At 44.0% G+C, this 25,346-nt stretch overlaps 1 protein-coding gene across 1 annotated transcript; it reads left to right on the top strand.

The window, feature by feature from the left end:
- The first annotated feature begins 1,297 nt into the window (after positions 1 to 1,297).
- On the top strand, positions 1,298 to 12,773 carry RANBP1 (RAN binding protein 1). Its single transcript, XM_015423789.1, has 6 exons — positions 1,298 to 1,550; positions 5,641 to 5,777; positions 6,937 to 7,094; positions 8,112 to 8,240; positions 9,848 to 9,913; positions 11,804 to 12,773. Exons 1-6 carry the CDS (start codon positions 1,536 to 1,538, stop codon positions 11,926 to 11,928), a joined length of 630 nt encoding a protein of 209 aa, XP_015279275.1. The 5' UTR covers positions 1,298 to 1,535; the 3' UTR covers positions 11,929 to 12,773.
- Positions 12,774 to 25,346: the final 12,573 nt, after the last annotated feature.

The raw sequence follows: 25,346 nt of genomic DNA, 5'->3' as shown, positions 1-25,346 counted from the left end.
ATGAAGCATGGACAAAATCCTGTTTTTTAACATGGTCCAGGCTTGTACCTGGTACATTTGCCTTCTTTCGCTAACATTATTTAAACTATTTGGTATCTGAAGAAGCGTGCGTGCGTGCGTGCATGCATGTGGAAACTTATACCCAGAAAATTTTGTTGGTCTTAAAGGTGCCACTGGGCTCAAACTTTGTTCTGCTGTTTCAGACCAACATGACTACCCCACTTGAAATTATTTAAACTATTTATTTTAAATATGAATTGGAAAATTTTCTGATTGAATTTTTTCTGGAAAATCCACCTCAGTGGATGGCAGCCTGGAGACATTTATTCCAGCATAAAGTTGTGTTGGCATATTGTATTATATGTATGCAAGATGACAGCCAATGATGCACACATGTCAGATTAAACTGATCTGGGTGACAGGTAAGACTGTCATGTGACAGGGTCACCAGATGCAAGTTGCACTATGTTGCATCAGCTAATTAACTATGTCACCATGAGTTGGCAAAATGACTCTGATTGGTGCAAGTACTGTATATATGTAATGTAGTCCAGAGGCAAGCGTTCCACACCAGTGGAAGAGTGTATTGCGAAGCACCTTGTCGGTCAGTTCTATGAACCTGGGATACCGCATGGTGGAAAGGACTGTGTAAATAACTGTAAATAAAAGCCACTGTATATAGCTCAGATACAGCATCCTGATATCATTATTATTCAGACGTTCTGCGCATGCCGTCAAGTTGTGTGCCATTGGAGTCCTGCTTAATACATGTCTGAGAGAGAGAGTTTGGACCTCCTAAAAAAGTTACTCACCTGAGGTTATTTGAACTATTTATTCCAGATGTGAATTGGACATTTTTCTGATTAAAAATTTCCCGGAAAACCCACATCAGTAATGGCACCCTGGAGACATGTATTCCAGCATAAATTTGCGTGAGTATCCTGAAGCAGCCACTGGAGTCCTGCTTAACACATGTTTTAGAGAGAGACTTTGGACCTCCTCAGAAAAAGCACCTTCGCTTTCGGAACGCCCTTGAGGAGTAAACCCCGCTGAGCTGGAGGGTGAAACAACCACAGAGAGAGCCTGCACACACTGCCAGAGAATAACCTGACCCTCCTTCTCTTGGCCTATATTTTCTCCCCAGCTCCCGGGCGGGAGACGGGAAGCGAACTCAAGGGGGAAGAGAAAGTCAAGAGTCCAATGGCACCTTTAAGACCAAACCGGCTCCCCGCCTCGAGGGGGAAGAAGAAGCCTCCTTTTCCCATCATCCCTTGCAGCAACGGCGCGGGCTGCGGGAATGAGGTAAAAGTGGGCGGGGGCGGCGAGCGCGAGCGGAGGCCAGCAGCGCCCAGGCGGAACGAGGGCAACGCAGCCGGCGAACAGGCCGCACCGAAGCGAGCGCCAAGAAGTCGGAGGAGGGGGAGAGACGGGAGCCGGGCCCAACCGCCCCGGGAACCAGCTCAGCCAACCCCATCTCCATTTCCACGCCGCCTCAGCAGCAGCGCCGCCGCCGCCATCTCTTGCTCTGCCCCGCCATGGCCGAGACGAAGGTGAGGCGAGGGAAAGCGGGACACAACCCCGGGCCGGGGGGGGGGGAGAAGGAGAGATTCGAAATCAGGCCCGCGCTGAGAGTCCCCGTCCCCCGAGCCCTGCGCTTACTCCATGGCTGCGCCGCCGCCTCCTCATCTTTTTTCCTCAGGGGCGATTCTCCTCGCTCACGAGCCTGAAATAAACGCAGGGGGGCCTCCCGGGCACGCGCGGGGCCTGGTAGGCATTTTGCTCTCCCATCCCCCCCCCAAAAAAAAAACCATGCGGAATTGCAAATGTTACGGAGAAAAGGCAAGGCCTCGGCCGCCGCCTTGCGTCCCCCACCCCACCACACACGCGGCCAGCAAGGCCGCTGTGGCAACGTGTGCTGCGCGCGATTCTCGTGTGCTGCTGCTGCTGCTCTTGGAATGTGGGGCTCCTTAACGGTTTTTTTTAAAGAGGGGGGGTCTCTTTTATCTCCGTTCCCACCCCGTGCTCTAGAAAACACGCCCTATAGGGGTTTGGGTCGCTTAAATCTGTTTAAAAAACAAACAGCCCTTTTGTGGCGAAAGGGTTCGAAGACCCTACAGCTGAAGCGGAGATTTCTCTGGAAAATTCGGGCAGGGAATCCTGATGGCATTTGCTGCCGGTGCAGTTTATTGTGTGGGGACGGCGGCGACTGTACGTGTGGGTTAAATTCGGCCTGTTGAACCGTTTAGGAGAATGCATGCGCTTGCATGGTGGTCGGGGTGGGTTGGTGGCCTTGGTAAAAGATACCTGTGCCTGGGGGGGTTGCGTGGGTTGAAACATCTACCTGCAGCCTCTGTGCAATTAAAAACACGTGCGTGTGCTGAAGAAGAAAATTAATGCTCTTTTTTTTCTCCCCAGGGAGGTAGCCTGGCAAAATACACATACTTACACACAGAGCCTTGTAGCACCGACCAGAAAGATTTATTGAACCGTAATTGTAGGCCTTGTAGCAAGATAGAAAATGCTGCATGTGACAAAGTAGGATGCATTATGTGAAATCTTTTGCCGCAATACATCTGTTTTTAAGGGGACACAGCACCTTATGTGTGTTCTCCCCCACTCCCCAAATCTCCCCCTGCTGTTCAGGATGGGGAGAAGCAGCCAGCCCCACGTGTTAAGTAGCTCATTCATGTCCTGCAAAGTAATTGGGCGGGAGATGATCTCTTTGCTCATCACTTGTTTCATTTTCCTCTTAACAGTATTCCTTATTGTTAGATGTAATAATTCCTAAGGCAGTATGCCTAGTCGCTTGGAGTGCTTCTCTTTAGTATTCTTCCAGCTTAATTCCTGTATGCATGTTGCTCAAAAGTTTATCTAAAGTAATTTTACATAGAATTGCAGCACTGGATGCTTGCTTTCTTTTCTAGCCATTTCTGTGGATATAAACATGTAACAAGCAAAACACCGGAAGCTGTTTGGTCTTGATGTAATAATGCTCTTGCTTTAACAAGTTTGCTGTAACACAGCTGGAGTTTTGTAAATAACCCAGATTTGTTCACTCCCTAGAACTGTTGTGCTGAGCTACAAAATGTTAAATGAATTTTCTGTTGGACTGCATTTCTGACTCTTTTAACTTTATATGGCTACAATAACAGTGGCATCATCCAGCCATGTGGATTAAAATGTACCGTGTTCTGTACCCTGAAAAATGTGGACAGTGTTATCTTAAGTACATTTTGAAACTTTCCAAATCTGCTTAACCAGACAACCATTGAAAAGGACTGAATCTGGGCATACAGTGCAAGAATAAATTTGTCTGAACTTGAAAACCTCCAGGTTCCATTTTTACACACTGTTGTAGCGTGACAAAACTGACAGAGGCATATAAAATTACAAACGTTACAGTGAAAGGATACAGACTTCTCCCTATTAAACTAAGACTTTAGAATCACTCAATGGAATTGTTGTAAAAGGAGATAATTTCACAAAACACACTTTTGAAATTGTGCCACATAATGATGGTCACTGATGTAGTTGGGTTTAAAAACCATTAAGGTAAATTAATGGGAAGTAGGCCTTCACCTATCTTTGTTGAAAGCTGTTGGAGCTTCAGTGGTCAGTAGCACTGTACACACTGGTCAATACCATGTTTTCCCGAAAATAAGACACTGTCTTATATTTATTTTTTCTCAAGAATACACACTAGGGCTTATACCACAAATGCATAGAAATCCTGCTAGGGCTTATTTTTTGGGTAGGTCTTATTTTCAGGGAAGCAGGGTAGCACAAATGATTGTGGGAGCTGTTGCCTTCCTTCTGTGCTTGAAAATAGAGATGTGACCCTCTCTGATTCAGCAGAATAGCTTTTTTCTTTAAAATACTGCATTGAAACATTTCAGAAGCATCTGTATGGTAATGTGTATGTGTGGTATATATGTCCAAAGCTTTTAATTTGTTGTAAACCACCCAGAGAGCTTCAGCTACGGGAGGTATAGAAATGAAATAAATAATACTAATATATATTAGTTTATAAATAACCAGACACATTAGCATCCTCAAAATCCTAGTTAAAATGTGCTTATTCCTAGTTGTAATTATGAACAGCTGCAGAGGTTGAAGTAAAGCATAGTTAATATTACAAACCTGGGAGGCTAGGTGGGGCTGGGATTCATTTCTTCCTGCAGATCCCGGTCTCCCATGAGAATCTAAGAACAATTTCTATGTCCCCTTTAACTGGCTGTTATGACCATGAAAGATGAAGATACACAAATTTTCAGAGATACAGACTTTCTGGTCACAACTTGTACTGCTTCTCTAAATGCATCATAGTCTGGATGGGTGGAGGTAAGAGAACGCAGACAGGCCTGATTACAGTGTTCTCTGGTATGGGCTGTGTTGATGTCATTTTGGCACTCAGATCAAATAGAGGGTAGAGCCTATATTAGTCCTGGATCTGTCTTGTCAGCACAGCTATGGATCTATATGGAGGGGACATTGTGTTTTTGGTAGGTGGGGATCTGTTATAGGCAGAAATCTGAAGGTTAGTAATGTGTCAGCTAATGTTTTTGAAAGTGTCAGCTAAGATATGCAACAGCTTTATAAATTCATGAATGAGCAAACTGTATATACTTATAATATTGGATAGTAAAATAATGGATTCCAGAATGCAGTAGAGAAGTACAGTTAGTCAATTTACTACTCAGTAAAAGGTGTCTACATAACTTGTTACACATTCTCAGAAATATTACATATTCTCAGAAATTGTGCAGTTCGGTTGTAACCATTCTAAATGTACTGCTGGTGGCCTGTTGTGTTGAAAATATAATGGACCTTTAGGAGAATATTTGGAAGAGCCAATTAGCAGTTTTGTTTTTAGCACACCTTATATATTACGTTGCCCTAGAACAGCCAGGTTCTTAGCAGATAAGGTGGCTGAAGTGTTTTTGCACAGCTTCGGCTGATGAGTCCACTGTCGGTTTCTGGTTCAGTCAGATCTAGCCACAGTGATCGATGCCGTAGTTACATCAAGACTGGACTATTGTATTGAGCTCTTATTTGGAGCAACCCTTGAAGGGTGTTTGGAAACAGCAGCTAGTGCAGAATGCTGCAGCTTAGACCACTTGTCAAGGCCAACTCCCAGGAGCATGTGTCCCCAATAGTACAGCAATTGCTCTGGCTACTGATCTGCTCTGGAGCCCAATTCAAGGTGTTGGGTTTGTCCTTTAAAGCCCTACATGGCTTGGGAGTGGAGTGTCTGAAGGACTGTCTTCTCGTTCTTGCCTTAGAATTACGATCGTAGGGAAAGGCCCTCCTCTCTGTTCCAGCAATCAGAGTAGCTTGTCTGGTGAGCTCACAAGAGAGGGCCTTTTTGGTGGTAGTCCCAGGATTTTGGAACAATCTCCCCAGGAGGTTCACCTGGACCCCCTTTGCTTTTCAGTCTTCTGGAGGCAGTTGAAGACAGGTTCTTTAGGTCTGCGTTTGACTCATTTAGTTTTTATTGGCAGTCCTAATTGGGAAATTTTAAGCTGGGGTCTTTATTGTATCTTTATGAGTGTTTTATTTATATTGTAAGCTGCCTTGAGTTCTGCAAGGTAGAAAGGTGGCAAGTAACTGTTTAAAATTAAATAAATACTCTTTCCACAGGAAGCGCATGAGGAGCATGACGCAGCAACTGACAATGTAGATGATTCTAACCATGACCCCCAGTTTGAGCCCATAGTTTCCCTTCCTGAACAAGAAATCAGAACTCTTGAAGAAGATGAGGAAGAGCTCTTTAAGATGTAAGTAGAATGATGGTGGTATATCAGTAATTCTCAGGCTCTGTTTTGGCAGAGGGTACTAATACAATGTGTGGAGTAAGGAATCCTAAAAGCCATGGATGAGGCTGTCCAGGATGTCTCTGTTTGATTCACTACTCTGTCATTACCTATTTCTAAGATGAGGTGGGTAATTCTGCCTCTTCTATTTTGGTTGTGATTGGATCATTCACCTATTCATAATTCAGAGGTTTGGTGGAACTTCCTGCCTTTGGTGGAGGCTTTCCATTGTATTTCTGCATGAATTACTACTCTGGGCTGCCTTCTTTTATCTATCCAGGGATAGATAATTCTGTTTTGTCTTATGGGTAATGTGAACCTAAGCTGAAAGTGTCAGTCAAGATGTAAACACCAAAAATATGCTTTCAAATGTTATGTATTTTAGTGTTGGTCTTTGACCATAATAAATTAATTCAATACTTTCAGTTTTTAAAGTGCCAGTTACATTTTGTTTTTGCTCTTGCACTGAAAGCTTAGTCTAAAACCACAGAACACCAGCATTCTACTTACAGGATTGTCTTAATCATTTGATTTTGCTTTGATGCCTTGTGTACTTCTCAAACACATCCTTCACATTGGCACTGTTAGTAAAATACAAGCGCTTTTATATATTGTAGTTTTATCAAATTCATTCTTTTAAATTAAGGCTCGCCGCACCCTATACTCTTAGACATTTTAAAAGCGAACCTTTCCAGGTGTAAGAGTAAAGTGTGCCTCAGTTTTAGTTTAGAGTGACCGCGTTTCTTGTCTGTCAGAAGTTGGAATTGCTACAGTGGCTTTTCTAGGCTTAAACTTCAACAGGGTTTGTTAAAGGCTGTCAGGCTGAGCTGCAACCAAAGTAATATTAAGTAAAATAGTGCCTAGACTATATACATATGAAAGTGTTGTTGGCTTTGGTTTTTCCGCATCACCTGGATGCCTCCATCTTAAACCAAGAAGTTTGCTACTGATGTCCTAGTATTGATTTAGGACAAAACTTGTATGAGGAAACGCTAGTGGAGAAACCTATGATGGGATGTCATGTCACCTGGAGAGAGGCTAATAGACATCCTTCAGCATAATCTCTGGATTGAAGTTCTGCATAGAAACTAATTCATGGCTTTTTCTCCCCCCCCCCCCAAAGGCGTGCAAAACTGTTCCGGTTTGCATCAGAAAATGACCTTCCAGAATGGAAAGAGCGTGGCACTGGTGATGTAAAACTCCTCAAGCACAAAGAGAAGGGGACCGTTCGCCTCTTGATGAGGAGAGATAAAACCTTAAAAATCTGTGCAAATCATTACAGTATGTGATTTGGTACACTGTCTTTCTAGTACAGTATACCTATTAAATTCATGTATGTATTTATGTACAGTAAAAACAGACATATCTGACCTAAGGAAGCCAAATGTACATGAGGCTTGGAGAGCATGACAAACAGGTTTCTGTGAGAGGTGCATGTGAAGAAAACTTTTCTATACATAGAACTAGTACACTATACCTATTAAATTCATGTATATATTTATGTACAGTAAAAACAGAGACATATCTGACCTAAGGAAGCCAAATGTACATGAGGCTTGGAGAGCATGACAAACAGGTTTCTGTGAGAGGTGCATGTGAAGAAAACTTTTCTATACATAGAACTAGTACACTATACCTATTAAATTCATGTATATATTTATGTACAGTAAAAACAGAGACATATCTGACCTAAGGAAGCCAAATGTACATGAGGCTTGGAGAGCATGACAAACAGGTTTCTGTGAGAGGTGCATGTGAAGAAAACTTCTTTCTATACATAGAACTAAAATGTTTGCCATGCTTACACAGCTGCAGCAGAAAGGGGTCAAAAAGTTATTAGAAGCCCTGCATATCAACACACAGAACCCGGATCACCCTATGGCCCAAGCAGAAAGGCTATGTAAGCTACAGATGGGGGGGGGGTACCATTCTTTGCTTTTCAGGATTTTGGGGGAGACATACTTCAGTTTCCCAGGGAACCTGTCTGTGGCTTACAGAACATTTCTGACCTGAAATAAAATGTGCACAATAAATAGAAATGGTGACATGGAATAATACAGTCTGAACTGTGGAGCAGCTCTGCAAAGAATACAAGCACTAAAATAGTGACAAAGTATTGGGGTGCAGATATGCATGGATAGTATCCAAATCACTGTGTACTTGTTCATATGTCAAGACTAGAACCTCAGCTAACAGTCTTGTAAAGGTGCTAACAAGGTATATTTCTGGGATAGAGTTATGTATTTGTTGTAGTAGTACCTGTGCCCAGGCAGTTTTATTCCCCTTCTTTTTCTCCAGTTACGCCTTTGATGGAGCTGAAGCCGAATGCTGGGAGTGACAGGGCATGGGTGTGGAATACACATGCTGACTTTGCAGATGAGAGCCCCAAGCCAGAACTTCTGGCAATTCGTTTTTTAAATGCAGAAAGTAAGTTACAAAGCTATTTAATGTCACAGTGTGTTTGTGTACATAAACTGTATTCTGTATTGCATTTTATTCTCCTAGTGATTGTTCCCTGTTAAAAAACAGGCCATCCTGTAACAATGGACGCTTTGACATGCAAGGCTGACTGTGGCAACAGAAGCATGTCACATTCCAAACCACTGACTTCTAGAAACCAGCCAGCGTTGAAGGAATAGGGCTAAGAATTATGATGGGCTACAGTAGGCAGATACAGTGCTCCCTCTAAGCTGTAGAGTCTTGTGAGCAAACATTCTACTTTGTGAGCTCCTGGCATTAAAGTTGTGAGCGAGCGATTTGACTGCTGCATAAATTAGTTTGTTTGGGAGCCATCCTTCCTGAGCTAAGACTAAAATGTGTGAGCCAGAGGATCAGAAACTGTGAGCTAGCTTCTACACTAATTCAGCTTAGAGGGGATCACTGGAGAGGTAGGGAAAAAATGGTTGATTTCTCTTGTTCTGTACCATGTTTGCTTTTGCACTGATAGGACTTGAGACCCCTTTCCAGCTAAATCATGAGGTTTTGTATTATTCCATGTCTTCTGTGACTGTATCTCTTTTCCTGCTCTTGTTAGTCCCTCTCTCTTACTCAAACTTTTATCAGTGTCCTGGCCTTCCATGAAGTATGTCTAGTAGTGAACAATTTTGGGCCACATTTTGGGTCTTTGAACAGCCTCATATTTGAAACTTTGAGTCAGCTGTGGGTGTGTAGTGTCAGTGTTGAGTTGTGAGCTGCATCAGTTCCTGACAAGCTTATAGCTGAATTTTGCTGCAATAATTGAGATAACATTTGAAGCATTTCAGGAAATTTTATCCAAAATCTTAACATCGCTTAATGTATATTTGGTGTATTTTATTACTATTCAAAATACAGTCTTTAATTTAAGCTTTTTTTGTATTTGGGTGCTTGCACATTCTTTTTTGGGGGTGGACATCTTGCGTACTGTAGTTTTGTCGCATGTAGGCCATTAAGATGTGGGAGAATGTTCGGGAGCATGCAGACCATCTTTAGTCTGGGCATTTTGTGAAACTTAAAGCAAGGGGAGTTAACTGTACACAGCCCTTCTAAGTAAATTGTTCCTTCTAAGTTTCTAGACTATCAGCTTAATGTAGTACTTGAAATTAAAAAAAATAGGCTTTTCCTGATAAGTGAAATGTGAGCTGCTTCGGACTGCCTACCATTGAACAACAGTGACCTCCTGTGGCCATGTAGGCTGGCGGTGTAGCATAACAGTAAACTTGACAAGTCACATTTTTGAAGGATGTGCTCTTACTATATAAGAAATCCTAATGTGTATAAACCGTTTTATGATTATTGAAATCTTAAGCATTAGGGCATGGGTGTCCACTGCATTTGCTTGCAGAGAAGAGGCAACTTGCAGTTGGTACTAAAAATCGTGAGCCTCCATGAAAGATGCCTTTCAGGAGACATCACCTTCCTGCATGTGCAGTTGGAAATTACCATTCAGTTTTTGTACAGGTGTGTTTACCCAGGCAGTTTGAGATACTAGAAATAAACATCTTGAGTGGCTAGATCCATTGCACTGTACTTGACTGTGTTGCTTTCTCAAACAGATGCACAGAAATTCAAGGCAAAATTTGAAGAATGTAGGAATGAAGTTGATAAGAAGTTAAAGAAAGGTAAGAAATTATTCTTGCCTTTTTGTTCTGGTGAAGGAACACTACAGTGAGTACTGAGTCCAAATGACTGTTGATGCACAGTGCATATACGGTCAAGTATTAGAGACTTTCCTCATACTAGTGTATGTGTTTCTGACTGCCCAGTTTTTCAGCCTCCTAGGATTTCTCTCCTTTATGGAAAAAAAAATTACAGGCAGGGAAAGTTTGTGTGTCCAAAGCGATGCATCGCAATAAGTAAAAAGCAAAGTGTACGGATTTTTATCTGCTTTTTTAAAATAAATGAGTCAGCTTTCAGATTGTCTATTAAAATTACATGTATGAGCTTGCAGGAAGATGTTAGTAAGGTGAAGCAAAGCAATGACCAAGTATGCTGTTCAGTGTGGTCTGGTTGGGACTTCCTCTTAAGCAACCGTAGTGTGCTCAGTGCCCACGGTTTACATATAACAAGTCTTCATTGATTGTTTGTCTGCAGGCTCACTCTGTGCTTGACTGCAATATTCAGTCAAGGTGCTTTTTAGGCCTGCTAGAGTGATGATCCAGGATACTGTGAACACTTCTCTACTTGTGGAAATCTGTTTCAATTGATCTTGGCACATTTTAAATATCAGAGGCTCTTCTTAATATTCTGCACTTCTAAGTTACTTTTGTAAAGTAATCTGTTTCAGAACAACACTAAGTAGAAAACTACCCATTTCAATTTAGTTGTGCCATAGATGGGTATTAATACAGTGGTGGGATGTTCTGAAATGCTCATAGTTCCTTGCACGTAATTCTCTTGTCACAGTGAAATCCCTGCCACATATTGAAATTAAATCACTCTTAGCTGTTATTTCTGAAACTTTTTGAATGACTGGATAAAAATTCAGCTTTTCTTGAGTTCACAGTCACAGAGGGTTGTATCTAGCCAACTTTCTCACTGTATCTCACATAATTCTTCTCCCTACTACAGCCCCCATCCCACATGGCTTTTGTCCAAGCAGTTCCCAACATAGGATTTTTGGTGGTCAAATAGAACACACTTCTCTTTTTAACAGTGGGAAAGCTGGTTGGCTCCTGTTTTTAAATTGTGGAGTGAGATGTTGAGCATATAGAGACACATTGAAAGACGTATATACATTATGGAATCTAAAAAGCTGAAAGTTCCAGAGCAAGCAGATGAAGGGAACATGATGGGTGGCAGCGGTATAGTGTCTGCACTGATTGTCTTGAGTTAATACAGTAGCAGAGGCCAGGTCCACAGAGGCCAGTTTGGTGTAGTGGTTAAGTGTGTGGACTCTAATCTGGGAGAACCAGGTTTGATTCCCCACTCCTCCACTTGCAGCTGCTGGATGACCTTGGGCAAGCCATAGTTCTGTCAGAGCTGTTATCTCAAGGACAGTTCTCTCCGAGCTCTCTCAGCCCCACCTACCTCACAGGGTGTCTGTTGTGGGGAAGGGAAAGGAGTTTGTAAGCCACTCTAAGACTCCAAGTGAAGGGGGGGTATAAATCCAATCTCTTCTTCCTCCGTGGACATTGCGCTGTAACAGTTGTCCACACATTGAATTGTGCTCAGCCAGGAAAACCCCATTGCAAATGATTGCTATGGCAGGACTATAATATAATATCCAGTGATGTGAGGAAGCAACCTACAGCAATAATTTTTTTTATCTAACTCCTGTATCTTGCTATATTTAGACCCTGCCGTTTCTCTGAAGAACACAGGGTGTCTAAATGCGGGCTTATTCCATTTTATCACACCAACTCAGAAAGGTGGGTTAAGCAGAAATATTGTCTAGGGCCATTGTGTAAGTGACAGTCGAGCAGAGACTTGAACCTAGGACTCTTTGCTTCAAGCCATGCTCTCTTGCATTTTTATAACTTTCTTTCCTGGTATCTTGAAACCTCTTTTAGCAGGAGCAGACAAAAATGATAGCGCTGATAAAGTTGCTGAGAAATTAGAAGAACTTTCTGTAAAGGATGAGAGCAAAGAACCTGAGAAGAAAGAAGTGAAGGAGGAAACTGAAGAAAAGCAATAAATCATCTTGGGCCTTGTATTTTTTTTCTTTTTCTTAACTTTTTTAATTTTTACAAGGGACTTTATAAAGAACTGTATTCCAACATTCGAAGTTTTTTTCTAAGCTTTTGCCCTTTTTGAAGAGATCTTCAGAAAAATCCATTCCCCCAGTCATGAAAATGTACTGTGCTAAACTTTCTTTTCCATAGTGGAAACACTTATTTATAGTCATCCAAGAGAGTGAATAAAGCTTTGAAAAATGGTTATCAGCGGACAGAACTGAGTTTTTCTATATGCTTCAGATGTATGACTGCAGTTCTTACATTTTGGGTTTCTATTTTTGAGTGCATATCTTTAGATGAAATGTGGTATAACTGATTCTTACCAATAGGAAAGGTGCAAGTAATAAAGATGTTTCTTGTATGTTGTGTCTGAAAGCTGTAATGACTGAAACAAGATACTTTTAATGCTGAGATTTGTTTTCCCTTGTCATTAAAACCTAGAGTGGCCAGCTATGTAAATCTTTGATTCTCCGCTTGAAATAACTGTATTTTATTTTGAGGTGTGCTCGTTTAATTTTTTTCCTGTTCTTTTCAAAATTCTAGTACATACTGTTAGCTACGCAGTATTTGCTGTGTGATGTTTGACTCTTACCCTTCAGACATCCACAGACAGAATATCTCTGGAACTTTCTTATTAGAACAGGGGAAATACCTCAACCATTCTTCCCTTTAAAGGACTCTTGCCAGTGTATTTGGTATCAGTGTATTTGAAGGTTAAAGGGTCTTCTCTGTCTCTCTTCAGATACCCCCTTGTGAAAAGCCACCATAAGTGGATTCTTATATTGTCAAAGGGAGAGGTGATGCTCACCAAACTAATTTCAAAATAAATTAAACTTAATCATTGTTGACTTGATTTAGTTCTTGAAACCATCTTGAAACAACAAGAAGTCATTTTTGCAGAAAAAGAAGGTACAGCATGCTGAATCAGTCTGTTGCAAATGGCAAGGCCTTTTCCTCCAGGCCTTAAATGTGTGACCTTGAAGGATGCCTGCCCACTGCCCCTGTGATGAAACCTTCACCCTTGATTGTTCATGCATCTTCCACAAAATTTTGGGTACTTCTTGCAATTTGCTACTGAAGTCAATGAGAGCTCATTTGTTGCACGCAAACCTGGAGCATTTTTTTGCATTGAATGAGGGGGAAGGGAGCAGTGTTGTACTATGCTCCATTAAACAGGTGGAAGAGTTCTGGGGTTTGTTTGCCCTAGAGTTTGCCCAACTTGTCCATCAATAGTGTATGCTCAGTATCATGTCTTTCTCTGATTTGTTTCCGAATTGGACCAAAGCGATACTGCTAACTGTATTTGAGTAGTTCCTCTAGAACTATAAATGTTTAAACTTCTCTGTGAAAAAAGGAATTGGAGTATATTCAGTGAAATGTAATTAGGTATGCAGAATACCTTTTTAAATTGGAAATTAGTATCATTCTTGGGATTCAGGTACTACAAACTAAAGTGACTGCCTGAAGTTCCATCTCGTGGGGTTTTCAAGGCAAGAGATGAGCAGAAGTGGTTTGCCATTGCTTTCCTCTACAATAGCGGCCCTTTTTTCCCTTGATGGTCTCCCGTCGAAGTACTGACCCTGCTTAGCTTCCAAGCTGTGGAGAGATCAAGCAAGTCTGGGTTATTAGGGCCAGCTGCTGGTAGCAATAGTTCCAAGTTTTATATAGTGAAAAGTTCAAACATCCTCTTAGGTGCCAGACTAGCTGAGAACTGAAACAGATTACAATATGAAAATCCATTAGTGAACGTTAAAAAAACCACACCTGTTATGTGCAAAGATTCATTGGCTCTTGTTGCCAAGTAATATCACGATTTAGAATAGTACACAGTCTTCTGACCACATTGCACTTATGTCAGTAAGAGAAAAGCTGGAGAGAGAAGCTGTGGAATGGTACATTACAAATAGAATACAGTTTTTATGAGAGTGCCAATTGTTGCTCAAGAACTCTTCACAGTTTTCAACAACCAGCAAGATGGAAAAAGGCATTTGTGTCTGGCTTACTTTCAAGCAAATGCAACTTGGGTCTGGTTTGTATAAAAAAAAATCAGGTTGGTGCCTTTTATTATTATTAAAGAATGTTAACTTATCAAACAGTGTTTATGGCAGAATTTACAAAGAAGCAAACGACTGAAGGGTGACATGATCGAGGTTTATAAGATTATGCATGGGAAAGAGCAGGTAGAGAAAGAGGTACTTTTCTCCCTTTCTCACAATACAAGAACTTGTGGGCATGAAACTGCTGAGCGGTCGGGTTAGAACGGATAAAAGGAAGTACTTCCTCACCCAAAGAGTGATTAACACATGGAATTCACTGCCACAGGAAGTGGTGGGGGCTACAAGCATGGATGGCTTCAAAAGGGAATTAGATAGGCATATGGCGCAGAGGTCCATCAGTGGCTATTAGCCACAAGGTATAGATAGGGGCTCTGGGGCAAGTGATGTTCTGTCTTCTTGGTGCTTGGGGGGGGGGGGTCAACAGTGGGAGGGCTTCTAATGTCCTGGCCCCACTGGTGGACCTCCTGATGGCACTGGTATTTCTGGCCACTGTGTGACAGAGGGTTGGACTGGATGGGCCTTTGGCCTGATCCAACATTGGTGTCTCTTATGTTCTTATGTTCAAACAGTGCAGGAATGGTTATGGTGAAGTAATTTAAAAAAAATGTTAAGTGTCTTTTCTAGTATTGTGTTTAATCCCTGATACGCTCAACTAAGTGGCGGTAGGGTAACGGTAATACTCAGGCCTATCTAAGTCTGGGAATTTCTTAGCATCACATAACCTAAAGGCGGTTCTGATCAATATCATAGTTATTTAGAACTAGAGCAGAAACCTCCTACAAGCCTGGCTTTCACCCCCGTTGTTCTTCCTTCTTTTTACCCAGGCTTTTATCTAAGGGTTTTTCTTAGCTGTTTTAGAGTCTGTGGTCTGTTTCACAGATATCTTTATGCTGTTTTTTATGTCCCCGGTTTATTTTTTTATATTGAACATTTGTGTTTTGACTCATAAGCCACCTTGAGCAGGGCTGTGGAGAAGGGGCATAAAAGTTCCAAAAATAATTGTATGCCACCCAGAGCAGCTACAAGGAAAGGTGATGTAAAAGCAGAAGACATGAACAGTGACTCACAAAAACTCCTACCCTGCCGCAAATGTTAGTCTTTAAGGTACTACTAGGCTCCTGTTCTTTTCTCCTTCAGGTAGAAATATATATGGATGATGCTTCTGTCCATCCCCACCAGTCCGGGTTTCGTCCGGGTCACGGGGTGGAGACTGTACTGGTCGCGCTGACTGACGACCTCCGTAGGCATCTGGATCGAGGCGGAGTGGCGGCACTGTTGTTGTTAGATCTGTCGGCCTCTTTTGATACGGTCGACCACCAGTTGCTGGCCCGCCGCCTCGCCGACGTGAGGATTCAGGGGCCTGCCCTTCAATGGCTGGTCTCTTTTCTCCAAGGTCAGGGACAGAGGGTGGCGATAGGGGATCAGCGCTCCCGAAGGTGGCCCCTCGAGTGGGGTTCCTCAGGGGGCAGTGCTATCCCCAATGTTTAATATCTACATGCGCCCCCTCGCCCAGATTGCCCGGAGCTGCGGGCTGGGATGTCACCAGTATGCGGATGACACCCAGCTGTATCTGATGCTGGGCGGCCAGTCGGATTCCACTCCCGATGACCTTAGTCGGGCGTTACAGGCCGTGGCTGGGTGGCTCAGACTGAGTCGGCTGAAATTAAACCCGGCAAAGACGGAGGTCCTGGGGCTGGGTCGGGCCAGTCTGGGGTTAGGGCTCCCTCTCCCGACCTTCGATGGGGTGCCATTGGTGCCGGTGGCGGAGGTTAGGAGTTTGGGGGTGCTCCTGGACGCCACGTTAACTATGGAAGCCCAGGTAGCAGCCACTGCCAAGTCGGCATTCTACCATCTTCGGCTGGTGCGGCAGTTGGTCCCCTTCCTCGGCCGGGATGACCTAGCCACAGTGATCCATGCGACGGTCACCTCGAGGCTAGACTACTGTAACGCTCTCTACATGGGGCTGCCTTTGTCGCAAATTCGGAAGCTGCAACTAGTGCAGAATGCTGCAGCCAGGCTGTTGATGGATCTTCCTAGACGGGATCACATCCAGCCTGTGCTGAAAGCGCTGCACTGGTTGCCAATAGCTTACCGGGTTCGCTTCAAAGTGCTGGTCGTTACCTTTAAAGCCCTATATGGCCAGGGACCAGCCTACTTAAGGGACCGCCTTGCCCCACATGTTCCCCCAAGGGCACTACGGTCAGGGACTCAACATCTACTGGTTGTTCCAGGTCCCCGTTCTATTAGACTCAGCATGACCAGGAACAGGGCGTTCTCGGTGGCGGCTCCTATCTGGTGGAATGAGCTCCCAGAGGAGATCAGGGCTCTGCAGGACCTAGCACAGTTCCGCAGGGCCTGCAAGACGGAGCTCTTCCGCCAGGCTTTTGAATAGGAGCCGCCACCACTAGTCCACCAGCAGTCCATCATTAGTGCACTAGTGCACCACCATCGCACTAGCTACCATCTATCCCCCATATATGGACATCAAGATGGGGCATGCACATCTAGTTTCTGCATTATGGGCGAGAACGGGATGGTCAGGGATAGTCATCTTGCTTTTAGAAATTTTAGAATTTGTACAGATTGTATAATTTGCTAGGCATCAAAATCTGTTTTAAATAGGGCTGTAATTTAATATTTTGTATTGTTTTATGGTTTTATCTGGCAATATGCCCTGTAAGCCGCCCTGAGCCTCCGGGGAGGGCGGGATAAAAATGTGAATAATAAATAAATAAAAATAAATATAGTGCTGATTTAAAGCCAAGAAGGAGTGAGGAAGCTCTTTGGGCTGAAGATAAATTTGCAAAAATAATTGTCCTGCATTGTTACTGGAACTTGAATCTGTACTTTGGTGCCTCTGTATGTGGAGAAGGTCTACTCTCTGCTTTACATTGAGAGTCTTAAGGTTGCCAGGTCTCTGGTGTGTGTGGGGGGTAGGATTGCCAGTTTGAGGTTGGGAAACTTCTGGAGATTTGGGGATGGAGCCTGGGCAGGACAGGGACCTCAGTGGTGTACAATGCCATAGAGCCCACCCTCCAAAGCATCCATTTTCTCCAGAGGTACTGATCTCTATGTTCTGGAGATGAGCTGTAATTCCAGGGGATTCCCAGGTCCCACCTGGAGGCTGGCATCCCTTAATTGTGACTTGAAGATTATGATCATGTGCATACACATTAATGCATGGGTACTGGAAGCAAGATGCATATCTCCCCAGCTCAGAAATGGAACTTTACTTTGGAGAGGGAGCGGAAACCTAAAGAACGGCCATGCAAGCAGTCAACACTAACTGCACTTTAACAAGGCCTCCCCTCCTCCCCGCCAGCAAGAAGCAGGCCGATCATTTACCAGAGATGGATGCCAGCAAAGAGGGACTGTCCCTGGTCATTAGGGATTGATTGTTGGAGTCTGGTGTGACATATCACTACGGTAACAAATGAGTGCTGTTTGAGAGAGTCTGTGCAAAAAAGCCCAGTGTGACAGAGGGGATTATTCCAGAAAAGCTAATGCACAGTGCCACTCTGGGACTCTGTGTATGTAGTGGAAGAAAAGAGAAATAACACCAGCAAAAAAGCTCTACACATTCAGCCAGTTTGGTGTAGTGGTTAGGAGCATGGACCCTAATCTGGGAGAACCGGATTTGATGATTCCCCACTTCACATACAGCTGATAGTGTGACTTCGGGTCAGTCACAAGTTCTTTCAGAGCTGTTCTCTCAAGAGCAGTCCTCAAAAGAGCTCTCTCAGCCCCACCTACCTCATAGGGTGTCTGTTGTGGGGAGGGGAAGGGAAAGGAGACTAAGCCATTCTGAGACTCCTTTGGGTAGTGAAGGGCGGGGTATAAATCCAATCTCTTTACTGAGTTTATTTATACCCTGCCTTTCTACCACCAGGGGCCCCAGAGCAGCTGACACAATTTTTCCCATTATTCCATCCTCTGTGTCATCCCTGTGAGGTAGATTAGGTTGAGGGAATGTGACTGGCCCAAGGCCACCCAGTGAACGTCGATGGCAGAGTGGGAATTCGAACCTGGGTCTCCCAGATCCTAGTCTGACACTAACCACTATACCATGGTGGCTCTCAAGACCCACAGCCATTCATTTCTTTCCCATGGATTGTTATCACTGGACTAAATTAGAATACCTTGTCAGTACCATGAACCACATTGCGGTATCCAACGCTCCCTCTAAGCTATGGAGTCTTGTGAGCAAAAATTCTACTGGGAACACTGGCGGTATCCTTGAGGCAACTGGGTTCTTGGACATTAATAAATTTATCTTCTTATCAGTGTTCCCTCTAAGCTGGGTGTGAGCTGCCTCCCAGTTTTTTAGCCTCCAACTCACACATTTTTGTCTTAGCTCAGGAGGGATGGCTCCAGAGCAAACTAATTTATGCAGTAGCCAAATTGCTCACTCAAAACTTCAATGCCAGTAGCTCCCAAAGTAGAATTTTTGCTCACAAGACTCCACAGCTTAGAGGGAGCATTGCTCCTTATAATGGTGGGCTTCTCTTCAGTGTTTACAGAAAATGCACAATAAATATATCAATGGCTTATTTACGGATCTTCCCGTATCTGGTGCATCTTCAGTTATGATGTGTATTCTAAAATCCATCTTTCTCGGTGGTGCGAAGCTTAATTAGGTTGAGGTTCAATTCCTACCTCGATTTTGAAGGAAGGTACTTTTCTCCCTTTCTCACAGTACAAGAACTCGTGGGCACTCCATGAAATTGCTGAGCGGTCGGGTTAGAATGGATAAAAGGAAGTACTTCTTCACCCAAAGAGTGATTAACACATGGAATTCAATGCCACAGGAAGTGGTGGCGGCTACAAGCATGGACGGCTTCAAAAGGGAATTAGATAGGCATATGGAGCAGAGGTCCATCAGTGGCTATTAGCCACAAGGTATAGATAGGGGCTCTGTGGCAAGTGATGCTCTGTCTTCTTGGTGCTTGGGGGGGCCAACAGTGGGAGGGCTTCTAATGTCCTGGCCCCACTGGTGGACCTCCTGATGGCACCTGGTATTTTTGGCCACTGTGTGACAGAGTGATGGACTAGATGGGCCTTTGGCCTGATCCAACATTGGCGTCTCCGAAGAATAGATTCTTTTGAACTATGGTGCTGGAGAAGACTCTTGAGAGTCCCTTGGACTGCAAGAAGAACAAATCAGTCAATCCTAAAAGAAATCAACCCTGACTGTTCCCTGGAAGGCCAGATAATGAAAATGAAGCTCAAATACTTTGGCCACCAAATGAGAAGGGAGCACTCACTGGAGAAGACCCTGATGCTGGGAAAGATTGAAGGTCAAAGAAGACGGGGACGGCAAAGGATGAGATGGTTGGACAGTGTCATCGATGCAACTAACATGAAACTGAGCAAACTTCAGAGGACAGCGGAAGACAGGAGGGCCTGGCGGGATCTAGTCCATGGGGTCGCGAAGAGTCGGACTCGACTGTGCGACTGAACAACAACAAAAAAATGTTCTTAAGTGATATATGCCTATCTTGGATTACATGTTACCAAAGTTCAGCTTTCTACATTATGCAGAAGGAGCATAACAATTTTGATAGCTCTGTGAGTCAGTGAGATCTGTGAATCTTTTGGTAGCCTGGTGGTAAGAAAGAAAGTGACCTCTGGTGATGATGGAGATTTTGTGGCTAGTTAATGTCCCAGGGAAAACCTTTTAATTTTTCTGTCCCAGGAATCATAGAATGTTAGAGTTGAAAGGGGCCTTGCAGGTCATCTAGTCCAATCCCCTGCACTCTGCAGGAGCATAGCTGAAAGATAGCCCTACAACATACCCGAAAGATGGTCGTCCAGCCTCCACTTGAAAACTGGAGTTTTCAAGACAGGGCCTTCTCTCAGTTTCCCAATCGAATGTATAAATAAATAAAACGTCCAGCGAAGGAGCATCCACCACCTCCCAAGGCAGTCTGTTCCACTGCTCAACCACTCTTACAGTTAGGACGTTTCTCCTGCTATTTAGCCGGTAATGACTCCCTTGTAATTTCCACCCATTAGATCTAGTCTTGCAATCCAGAGCAAAAGAGAATAGATCCACTCCATCTTATACATGACAGCCCTTCAAATACTTGAAGACTGCAATCATGTCCCCTCTAAGCCTTCTCTTTCTTAGGCTAAACATACCCAACTCTTTCAGCCTTTCCTCATAAGACTTGGATTCCAACCCTCTCACCATCCTGGTTGCCCTCTTCTGGACACGCTTGAGCTTGTCAACTTCCTCCCTAAAATGTGGTGCCCAAAACTGGTACTCCAGGTGGGGCCTGACCATTGCAGAATAGAGTGGAACGACCACCAGGAGTTTGATCAGTTGTAAGTACAAAACTTGGGGATCTACCCAGCCACTGTAACATACCTTTAAGCCATGCTGCCCTGACATGGATGGCCCAGGCTACTCAGATTTGTTGTGATCTGCCCTGAGCCCGTTCGCGGGGAGTGCGGAACATAAGTTTGAAAAATAAATATAAATAAATCTCAGAAGCTAAGCAGGGTCAGCCCAGGTCAATACTTGGATGGAAGACCGCCAAGGAAGTCCAGAGTTACAACGCAAAGGCAAGCAATGGCAAACCGCTTCTCTCATGCCTTGAAAACCCTAAGGGGTCACCGTAAGTCAGCTATGATTGGACAGCCCTTTATATACACAAGCCCTGTTGAGTGCAATAACAGAGTGAAGAATGAACTGTGCAATACCATACTAAGCAGAGTTCCACCTTTCTAAGCCCATTGACAGCAATGGATTTAGAATGGTGTAACCGCTTAGAATGGAGCTGTGGTGGCTCAAGTGGTTAAGACGCTGAACTGCAGGCTGTGGAAGGTCAGTAGTTCAGCAGTTCGAGACCCGAGTTGCTGCATGATGGAGTGAGCTCCCGCCTCTAGTTCCAGCTCCTGCCAACCTAGCAGTTCGAAAGCAAGAAATTGCAAGTAGATAAATAGGTACCACTTCGGTGGGAAGGTAACAGCGTTCCATGCACCTTGGTGTTTAGTCATGCCGGCCACATGACCACAGAAACGTCTTCGGACAGCGCTGGCTCTTCGGCTTTGAAATGGAGATGAGCACCGCAACTCTAGAGTCGGACTCAACTGGCTTTCGAGCAAGGGAACCTTTACCTTTAACCACTTAGAATAGCACCTGTTTAAGTCTCTTCCCATTGAAAAGAACCAGCTTTCACAGTGCAGTTCTAAGAGTGCTTTCCTGGAAGTAAATAGAACTGAGTAGGATCCTGAGTAGACCTCCTTAGAATTGCTCCCTATATTGATGGATGAAGTTGACCCTTTAGCTTGTGACTTCTACCAGTTGCATACTAACACGTGCTGGTCAGGCAGGGCATCTAGATTTTTAAAAATTTTAACTTGGGAAACAAAACATGCTGTAATACCAATAGCTCTGGATCACCTTGTCCTTTGTCTCCCTGGCTTCTGGCCTTTGTTCCCGTTAGAAATTCATTCCCTTGAGCAATAGAGCTGAGTAGTCATATTTGAGTTAACCACACCTGTACCCTGTGCAGCTGTTTGCAAACCAGATTAAAGATGCCCTGAGAGCTAATTAAAAATCTCCTCTGTCTCATCTGTTTTGACCATAATTAAATTAATAAATTAGCTGACCACACAACCAGAGGCTTGGTCTGGATGTTAAGTCTACACTGGGGACTACTGCAGGAAACACTCCTAGTCTGGTGCTCAGATGTAAACTGGTTTCTTGTATCTCCACAAACAGTTAGTGGAGTGGTTGCGCTAGAATTGGGGACTCTTGAGTTTAAATCCTCCCTGAGCCCAGGGCTATTTTTGGGCAGGAGCGCACAGGAACGGAGTTCCGGCTGGCTCCTGAGTTGGCCACACCCAGCAGGAACTCATTAGCATAATAGGCCACACCCAACAGCAGAGACTCATTAGGGTTGGCTATATTAGGGGTGTGTGGCCTAACATGCAAAGGAGTTCCTGCTACAAAAAAAGGCCCTGGGTTTTGACAACAAACAAGGTAAACAGAATAAGAAGCAAAAGGTGGGTGTGGCTGGATGACCACCACACTTCTGGTAACATGGGGGTGTGGCCTAATGTGCTAATGAGCTGTGCTGTCAGGGGTGTGGCCTAATATGCTAATGAGCTTCTGCTGTTGGGTGTGGCCTATTATGCTAATGAGTTCCTGCTGGGCTTTTTCTACAAAAAACCCCCTGCCTGAGCCAATTAAATACCTTGGGTGACTGTGGGCAAGTATCACGCTATCCTGCCTCACAGGGTTGTGAGGATAAGATGGGGAGAGGGAGAACTGGATATGAGTGCCCTGACAGAAGGGCACAACAATAATCAATCTCTCTCTCTCTCTCTCTCACACACACACATTCTCTGTCTCACACACATTCTCTCTCACACACACATTCTCTCTCTCTCACACACACACACACACTCTCTCTTTCTCTCTCTCTCTCTCTCTCTCACACACACACACACACACAAATCAAAAAGGGTATCCTGACTTCCACAGCAGATGCCTTACCCTTACTGTGTTCTCTGGCCTAATTCCCAACATGAACTTACACTGGTGCAGTAGGACACACACACACATCAAGTAATTGCTGGTGGTGACCCTCCTCTGTGCATGTTATTCATGTCTTTGTAGTGTCGAGCGCACACTTGTTGAGAAGCAGGAATCAGAAGTAAATGCTTTATCTGACTACCTTAATAGGACACTTTTACACCATGGTATTCCAACATGTTGACTGAGCATGTGCGCACACAAGAATATGGAGACTGGCCTATGAACATAGGATTACGTACACAAGGTCAGGCTGCAGTAATGTGGGATTAGGATGCTTAAAGGATTGCCTGCTCCCATGTATTTATGGTGAACAATTAAGGTCTTCTAGACAGGGCCTTCTCTCAGTTTCCCAAACTTCTGAAAGTAAGACAGGCGCCAGAGCCAGTGTGGTATAGTGGTTAAGAGTGTTGGACTAGTATCTGGGAGGCCCGGATTTGAATCCCCACTCGTTGGGAGCTCGCTGGGTGACCTTGGGCCAGTCACAGTCCCTCAGACTCACAGGGTGGTTGTGAGGATAAAATGGAGGATGGGAGAATGATGTCAGCTGCCTTGGGTCCCCGCTATAAAGAAAGGTGGCATACAAATGAATTAAATAAAGACATCTTTGCCTGTGGCTCCCCATTTATGTACTATGAGCAGGCTTGCTTGGCGTCTAGTCTGTCCAGCTTCAGGTTCCAAGGTAACCGTTTTCTCTTGACCCATTTTCTCTTTGATGGAACTGAATTCAAAGCGGGCATGGAGTGTGTTTTTAGAACCCACTGGCTAGTACCCCTGAAACTGGCTTTTCAATGGGGGTATGATTTTCTTTTACGTTCATACTGCTTTTGTGTGTTTTATTGCTTCCCCCTTCAAGTTGTTGTCATCCAGTTTGTGGACCTGTATCACCTGTGGGCTATACATCTAAAAAATAATTGCCTGTTGGTGACTCAAGGGCTCTGTCACACTCATTGTCCAGAAGAAAACAGAGAGAGAGCTGGACACAGAGAGACCTATTCATTCATACCTGAGGTAAGATGCATCTATGTTTCCCCCACTCAGAAATGTGATTTATTTACTTTTATTTAGGCATTCATATGTCTACTTTCACGCACCTACTTCCCCCACCAAAGCAGTTTACAACATAATTCTTTCTTCCTCAATATTATCCTCACAACAACCCTGCAAGGTAGGGTTTTATTTTTTGCCATCAAGTCACCTCCAATTTACGGTGACACTGTAGGATTTCTAAGGCAAGAGATTTTTAAAGGTGGTTTGTGACTGCCTGCCTGTTTGTGAAAACTTTTATATTCCTTGGCTCTCTCCCAAATACTAACCATGGCTGACCATACTAAGCTTCCCAGGCCTGAGGAGAACAGGCTAGCTTGGGCTATCCAGGTCAGGTAGATTATGTTGTTGTTGTTGTTCAGTCACACAGTCGAGTCCGACTCTTTGCGACCCCATGGATCACATCCCGCCAGGCCCTCCTGTCTTCTGTCGTGCTCCGGAGTTTGCTTAATTTCATGTTTGTTGCCTCGACAACACTGTCTAACTATCTCATCCTTTGCCGTCCCCTTCTTCTTTGACCTTCAATCTTTCCCAGCATCAGGGTCTTCTCCAGTGAGTGCTCCCTTCTCATCTGGTGGCCAAAGTATTTGAGCTTCAGCTTCAATATCTGGCCTTCCAGGGAACAGTCAGGGTTGATTTCTTTTAGGATTGACTGATTTGATCTCCTTGCAGTCCATGGGACTCTCAAAAGTCTTCTCCAGCACCATAGTTCAAAGGAATCTATTCTTTGGCGCTCAGCCTTCCTTATAGTCCAACTCTTGCAGCCATACAGTACTACTGGGAATACCATTGCTTTGACCATACGGACTTTTGTTGGCAGGGTGATGTCTCTACTTTTTAATATGCTGTCTAGGTTTGCCATGGTTTTCCTCCCAAGGAGCAGGCGTCTGCAGTGATCTGGGATCCCAGGAACGTGAAGTCTGTCACTGCTTCCACAACACCTCTTTCTATTTGCAAAGGAGTGATGGGGCCGGATGCCATGATCTTAGTTTTTTTGATGTTGAGTTTCAAACCAACCTTTGTGCTCTCCTCTTTTACCCTGACCAAGAGGCTCTTTAGGTCTTCTTCACTTTCTGCCATTAGAGTGGTATCGTCTGCATATCTGAGGTTGTTGATGTTTTTCCCACTGAGAATAACTGGCTCAAGGTCACACAGCAACAAGCTTCCATTGCAGAATGGGGATTCTAACTCAGACCCTAGCCTAGCACTCTAATGATTAGAACAAAGTTGGAGTCCAGTGGCACCCTTAAGACCAACAAAGTTTTATTCAAAGTGTCAGCTTTTGGAATAAAAATTGGAATAAAATCTCCTCAAGGGCTACTTACAGGAAAAGAGGGAGGGGTAGCCGTTAGGAGGGGCCTTTCAGAGCCAAGATGTATATGCAGAGCTGAAACTGAATTAGGTGGCAGGAAAGATCAATGCACAGCAGCAAATTAGCACGTAAATGCAAGAGTTAACAGAAATACTTCAGAATGAAGCCAGAATCACTAGAATCTGAGTTCGAATCCCCATTCTGTCAGGAAGATGTGCAAGAATCCTGATAACTAGGAACCTACTTTCTTTGCATCAGTTCTTCTCCTAACGATTCTTGCACATCTTTTCTTGGTCTCCATCCTTGCTATATTGACTGATATTTTTTTCCAGGGCACAAATCCCACCCCAGCCTAAGAAACCCTCTCTGGACCAACTAACGCAGGACGGGATGAACTCCCAAAAGTTTTTTTTTGCA

This window comes from Gekko japonicus, unplaced genomic scaffold (assembly GCF_001447785.1).
Source record: "Gekko japonicus isolate JY-2015 unplaced genomic scaffold, Gekko_japonicus_V1.1 scaffold137, whole genome shotgun sequence".
In the NCBI taxonomy this organism is placed as follows: domain Eukaryota; kingdom Metazoa; phylum Chordata; class Lepidosauria; order Squamata; family Gekkonidae; genus Gekko; species Gekko japonicus.
Note: the sequence above shows the minus strand (reverse complement) of the source record. Positions and strands in the feature narration are given on the sequence as shown.

What these genes read in the sequence shown, in the direction of transcription:
- RANBP1 (XM_015423789.1), top strand. An exon ending in GAGGAAGAGCTCTTTAAGAT is followed by an intron (nt 5,778 to 6,936) that starts GTAAGTAGAATG and finishes CCCCCCCCAAAG; the next exon opens with GCGTGCAAAACTGTTCCGGT. An exon ending in TCGTTTTTTAAATGCAGAAA is followed by an intron (nt 8,241 to 9,847) that starts GTAAGTTACAAA and finishes TTTCTCAAACAG; the next exon opens with ATGCACAGAAATTCAAGGCA.